The sequence below is a fragment of the Gracilinanus agilis genome, chromosome 2 (assembly GCF_016433145.1).
Source record: "Gracilinanus agilis isolate LMUSP501 chromosome 2, AgileGrace, whole genome shotgun sequence".
Lineage (NCBI taxonomy): Eukaryota > Metazoa > Chordata > Mammalia > Didelphimorphia > Didelphidae > Gracilinanus > Gracilinanus agilis.
The window spans coordinates 240,940,187-240,946,186 of record NC_058131.1 but is presented as its reverse complement, the minus strand read 5'-3'; the positions used below and the strand labels follow the sequence as shown (position 1 = coordinate 240,946,186).

Sequence of the window (6,000 nt, the reverse complement as noted above, 5' to 3'; positions counted from 1 at the left end):
CCTTCCTTCCTTCCTTCCTTCCTTCCTTCCTTCCTTCCTTCCTTCCTTCCTTCCTTCCTTCCTTCCTTCCTTCCTTCCTTCCTTCCTTCTTTCCATCCTCAATCCCTCCCCTTCTAAAGGCTTGGAAAGGCTTTTCAGGATTTGGATTGAGTGCACAAATTCCAGACAGCTTTGTGGGCTTCTTAAGATGTGAACAGGTTAGCACCCCAATAGGCTCTGAACAGCTTCTCCTTTGGCACTATTTAAAGCAAAGGCCTACCAGAAGAAGTGGAGGCTCCCCCAGAGAAGACCTCTGATACGAAGAAGGAGGAGGAGTACCGAAGAAACATCTGGAAAGGCTTTCTCATCTCCATTCCGTACGCAGCCAGCATCGGTGGCACAGCTACACTCACTGGCACCGCCCCCAACCTCATCCTGCTGGGCCAGCTGAAGAGGTACAGGGTAGGGACACATGCCTAGTTCTGGAATTTCTTGTCTTTCCCTCCTTCCAGGCCACGCCAAGTTTGGGGGCACATTTACAAGAATGTCTCAATGCATGGAGTCAATTAGAGTTGTTCAGAAATATTCTTGACCCTCTCCCTGTTTTTTTCTCCTGAGAATCATGGGACCAGGGGATGGAAGAATGTAGGTGAATTCTGTCTATAAAATTTATCCCATTCAGCCTCAGGGAGCAGAACCTGGAGACATGGAGTTAGGGATGGGAGAGGAGCAGTGCCATGGAAGGGAAAGGAGAAGGTGGCTCAATAGGAGGGAGAACCTCATAATGAGAGCTATCCTAAAGTGGAATGAGCTGCTTTAGAGAGTAGTAAACTCCCCATTAATGGAGATTTTCAAGCAAAGGCTGGTGATCCCTTTCTGGGCATGTCATGAAACAGATTCCTGCTCAGGTTCAGGTTGGTCTAGATGCCTCCTGAGGTCCTTTTCGGCCCTGAGTTTTTTGATTCATTGCCTTATTAGCCAGTTGTGTGACTAGATTAGCTAACTGTCCTTTCTCTCCCACCCTGAGCCTCAATGTCTTCATCTGTAAAATGGAACTAATAACCTATGATCTGTCTGCCTCATGGGGATATATGAAGATGAAATCAGAGGATTCTAGAATTTAAGAATACTAGTGCAAACTGTATCTGAATAGGAATTCTCTCTACAATGTCGCCAAAGAGAGTTCATTACCTCGATCTGGAGAAATAAGACCCTAGATGTGGATGAATCGTGAACATGAGCGTGCTGTTCAAAAGTAATAGAATCATGAATTCAGAACCAGGCCTAGAGATAGGAGATCCTGGGTTCAAATCTTTTTTTTTTTAATTTTTATTTTTTAAACCCTTAACTTCTGTGTATTGGCTCCAAGGCAGAAGAGTGGTAAGGGTAGGCAATGGGGGTCAAGTGACTTGCCCAGGGTCATACAGCTGGGAAGTGTCTGAGGCCGGATTTGAACCTAGGACCTCCCGTCTCTAGGCCTGACTTTCAATCCAGTGAGCTACCCAGCTGCCCCCTCTGAGTTCAAATCTTGCCTCAGACACTTCCTAGATGTGTGACCCTGGGCAAGTCACTTAACCCCAATGCCTAGCCCTTACAATTCTTCTGCCTTGGAACCAATACAGAACTAAGACAGAAGGTAAAGGTTTTTTGTTTTTTTTAAAGTAACAGAATCATAGGATTTAGAGTTGGAATGGAAGTCAGAGAGCATCTAGTCCAAACCCATTCCCATTCTTTAGACAGGGAAACTGAGACCCGCAGGGACAAAATGATTCTCTTAAAATTAAACAACTATTGTCTAAACTGGGATTTGGACCCAGGTAATATCTGGGAGAGACATCAGCAGTCATCTAGTTGAGGTTTCTCATTTTGCAGATGAGGAAAATGAAGCCCAGAATGAGGAAGATGGTAAATGAATGTATTTTTGTTGTTATTTACAATCAAGAGTATGGGGGTGTCTTTCAGTTCTACAGGGGGTCCAATCATTTTTGGTCCCCTTCCCCTTTGATTTTTAGTAAATCTTCCCACATCTCTTTTTCAATATGAAAGGCAATAAATCATAGCATTTGCCATGTGTGTACACATAAGAAATAAAATAGATTAATCAATTCCAATAGGATAATATAGTTGTTAACCAAGTATTTCCTGTACTCCTTGGCAAGCTTCTCATACCCCAGAGGGTTTGTGCACTTTGGTTGGGAATCTTGACAGCACTATAGTTAATAATATGCCATATAATAATAAAAGAATATTCTTATAAAATTATATATGATCCTGTTCAATATACATAGAGAGCATTCATATATATTCATATAGCACTTTACAAATTTGTCTCACTTGATGTATGGGCAGGGGATCCCTCTTCCCAGATGTCCTGAGGGGAGCCTCCCGTTTCCCTGCCCTGTCCTCCCTTATTTCCCCTGGAGTTGGCTGCCCTGACCTGACAGAGTTCTCTTTTCTCCTCTCTCCTTCTCTCTCCAGCTTTTTCCCACAGTGTGATGTGGTGAACTTTGGGTCTTGGTTTGTGTTCGCCTTTCCCCTCATGCTGCTCTTTCTGCTTGTTGGCTGGCTATGGATCTCCTTCCTGTATGGTGGTATCAATATAAGGTATTTATTCCTGTCCAAGGGCTTTTCCATATTATACACTGTATAAAATAGTGGTAAGAGTGCCGGCTCTGGAGACAAACTTTGGGTTCAAATCCAGTCTCTGCCGCTTCTTTCCCAAGTGACCTTGGGCAAGCCTCTTAGCCTTTGAAGTCCCCAGTTTCTTCATCTTTAAAATAAGAGGATTGTACTAGCTGGCCTTTGATAACTCTTCTGGCTCTCAAATGATGATCCTTTGATCCGGTCAACTGTGAAAAACTCACCCCTCAAATATAGAGGAGTCCAGGTTGAGTTAACAAGATTATTTATTCAAAATATTTATTTAAATGTATTTACTAGGCACGTACACTGGGAGATGTCCAGAGTGGAACCTCCCAGCTCGAGATGGGCAGGGACAATTTATGTTTTGAACCACAAGGAGTGTTTGAGAGTGGAGAATGGGCACTATGGACAGGTAGAGCACGGAAAAGGATGTGTCAGGGTGTTTAAGAGCAATGGATGACTACAAGGCTGGGTTAAAGGCTGCCTCAGGGTTTGTGATAGACAGCTCAGCAAGATCGGCCAGCAAACACCACAAAGGCTTCCAGGAGTGAGCAAGACTTCTGGCTCATTATAGACTTTTTTTTTTTTTAAACCCTTACCTTCTACTTTAGAATCAAGACTGTATATTGGTTCCAAGACAGAAGAGTGGTAAAGGCTAGGCAATGGGCGTGAAGTGATTTGCCCAGGGTCACACAGCTAGGAAGTGTCTGAGGCCAGATTTGAACCCAGGACCTCCCATCTCTGGGTCTGGGTTTCAATCCACTGAGCCACCCAGCTGCTCCCTCACTATAGGTTTCTGGTCAGCTTTTTTCTGCAAACAGGCTTCTTCTGTGTCTAGTGTATCTGTATAGTTAAGGCAGTGCATGGAAAACAGACTTATCTGTTTCAAGAATATTTGGACAACCTTGAGTTAAAATCCTTTCTCAGACATTTACATTACCCTCTTGTATAACAATGGCAAATCACTTGATCTTTGTGAATCTCAGTTTCCTTATCTGTAAAGTGAGGATAATAATAGCAACTACCTCACAGATTCTTCTGAGGACCCCAATGAGGTAATATGCAAAGTGTTCTACAAAATTTAAAGCACTCTACAAATGGTATTACTCCACCCTCAAACACTATAATAGCTTGGGAGGCAAGAGGGAACTTGGTAGAAAGAGCATGTCATAAGGCCTGGTTTCAAGTGTTGGCTCTGCTATTCCTGGACAAGTCACTTTCTGTCTCTAACCCTCAGGTCCTCATGTCAAATGAGGCTAATTATATACTACTATCACTGAGTGGATGAGACAAAAAAAATTTTGAAAAAAAGCAATACCAGAAGATGAGCCATTATGACAATATGACATAATGGAAGGTGGAGCCCTTGACTGGAATTCCCGAGAACAAGGTTCTCCTGCCATCTCTGCCCCTAACTTGCTGTGTGATCCTGGGCAAATCATTCCACCCTTGGTGACCGTTTCCTCATCTGTAAAATGAAAGAGCTGAATATAATGATCTGAAATGGCACCCTCCAACTCCAACCATTTATGCCCTAAGGTTCCTTCTAGCTAGGATGTTCTACGGTTTTAAGATCATTATAAATGTTCTAGTAATTGTTTTTATAGATTATATATATATTTTTTAATTTTAAACCCTTAACTTTTTTGTGTATTGACTTATAGGTGGAAGATTGGTAAGGGTAGGCAATGGGGGTCAAGTGACTTGCCCAGGGTCACACAGCTGGGAAGTGTCTGAGGCTGGATTTGAACCCAGGACCTCCTGTCTCTAGGCCTGGCTCTCAATCCACTGAGCTACCCAGCTGCCCCCTAGTAATTGTTTTTACATAGCAATCACTTCCCATTTCTATTCTATAATACCTCAAAGGCTCATTAGATACTGAATGTTGAGGCAAAGGCAATGCCTGTGCTGATGAGATGAGGAAGTGTGAGATGCTTTTTCTGTTCATACCAAAGTCCACAGGTTTCTCTCTTGTTTTCTTCAACAGAGCCTTTGCTTTAAATCAAACTAGTACATAATGGGGGAAATTCATATACTGTGTAGAAAGTCATCAAGGGAGAAATTTGAGAATAATGAGGAAATGCTTTCTATGATATTTTCACAACTGTACTGTTCAGACAGCTTCTTGCTCTCCCTACACCGATGGCCAGCTTTGCTAGGCTCCTAACTTTGTTGCTCTTTGTTTCAACAGGGGCTGGAGGACAAAAAAATCAGAAATCCAAGTAGACGCTGAAGCTCGAGCCCGAGCTGTAATAAGGGAAGACTACCAAAATCTGGGCCCAATCAAGTAAGGGTCTAAGTAGGCTGTGGCATGGGGGAAGGAGAAAATGACTCGAGATGAAGAAAGGGATAGTACATTCTTTACAAACAAAACAAAACAAAACATTTTTAAACCCTTCTCAGAATTCTGTCTTAGAGTCCGTACTACGTGTTGGTTCTAAGGCAGGAGAATGATAAAGGTGTTAAAGGGATTTTCTTAATCTCTCCCTTTGTCTCTTTAAGAGGCAGGAGAGCAGTTTTTTCTAAGTGGAGTAGAACTGACAGGGGCCAGTAAACCAGAGCTGAAGATCCTTTTACCAAGGAGAAGAGGGGAGAGATAAGGAAGGAATCATTTGGTAGTTAAGGTCGTTTGCCTCTGGATCTCTTGAGCACAGGAGGTTTGTCTCTTAGTCAAGGTCTACTGGCAGTTTAATACTGACAGCTGGGTCTAGAAACAGATTGAAGGAGTTCGTGGGTGGTGGCTATTGACTATTTAGGAAGATGGGTAGTTAGTGAATCAATTTTAGATAGTGTAGGTTAAATAGGTTTGGTCTTGCCAAGCAAGAAGAACCTGTCCTTAGAAGACTGTTAGAAGTAGGATTTTAGAAATTAAAAAAAAAAAAAAAGAAATTTTAGACAATACTAGGAATTTAGGTATAGCCATAGGGTATTAGAAGAATAATCTCCCTTTCCTCCTTTCCTATTTTCTATCTGTACTTCTTCTCAAATTAAACTAAGTGTTTTATTCAACTGCTCTCCTCTCTTTTGTCAAACTCCTACTGTTTAATCCTTACAAAGGCTAGGCAGAGTCACACAGCTAGGAAATGTCTTAAACTAGTTTTGAATGCAAGACCTTCCTTCTCCCAGCTTGGCTGTCTATCCTCTAAGCCACCTAGCTGCCCTGGTAGTACATTCTTAGAAAGAGAACTATAGCCTTCCTCTAGGCTTAGCATGGTGCCTGGTATGTAGTAGGTCCTTAATAAATGTTTATTAATTGATTGATGCTTTGAATGATTCTTGGACTTATTTCAGACCTGGCTTTGCCCTGTGTTAGAACATGTCCCAGAGCCTTAGGGTGGGTGAAATTACTGCAGGCTTCCTTATGTTCTTCCTTTCCTT

The 6,000-nt window shown here is 42.4% G+C and overlaps 1 protein-coding gene across 1 annotated transcript in view; it reads left to right on the top strand.

Moving 5' to 3' along the window:
* SLC13A3 (solute carrier family 13 member 3) overlaps positions 1-6,000 on the top strand; it is a 79,860-nt gene that overhangs the window by 50,513 nt on the left and 23,347 nt on the right. The window contains 3 exon segments of the mRNA XM_044663807.1: positions 263-434; positions 2,458-2,583; positions 4,814-4,909. Of these exon segments, the coding sequence (XP_044519742.1) occupies positions 263-434; positions 2,458-2,583; positions 4,814-4,909 (394 nt within the window).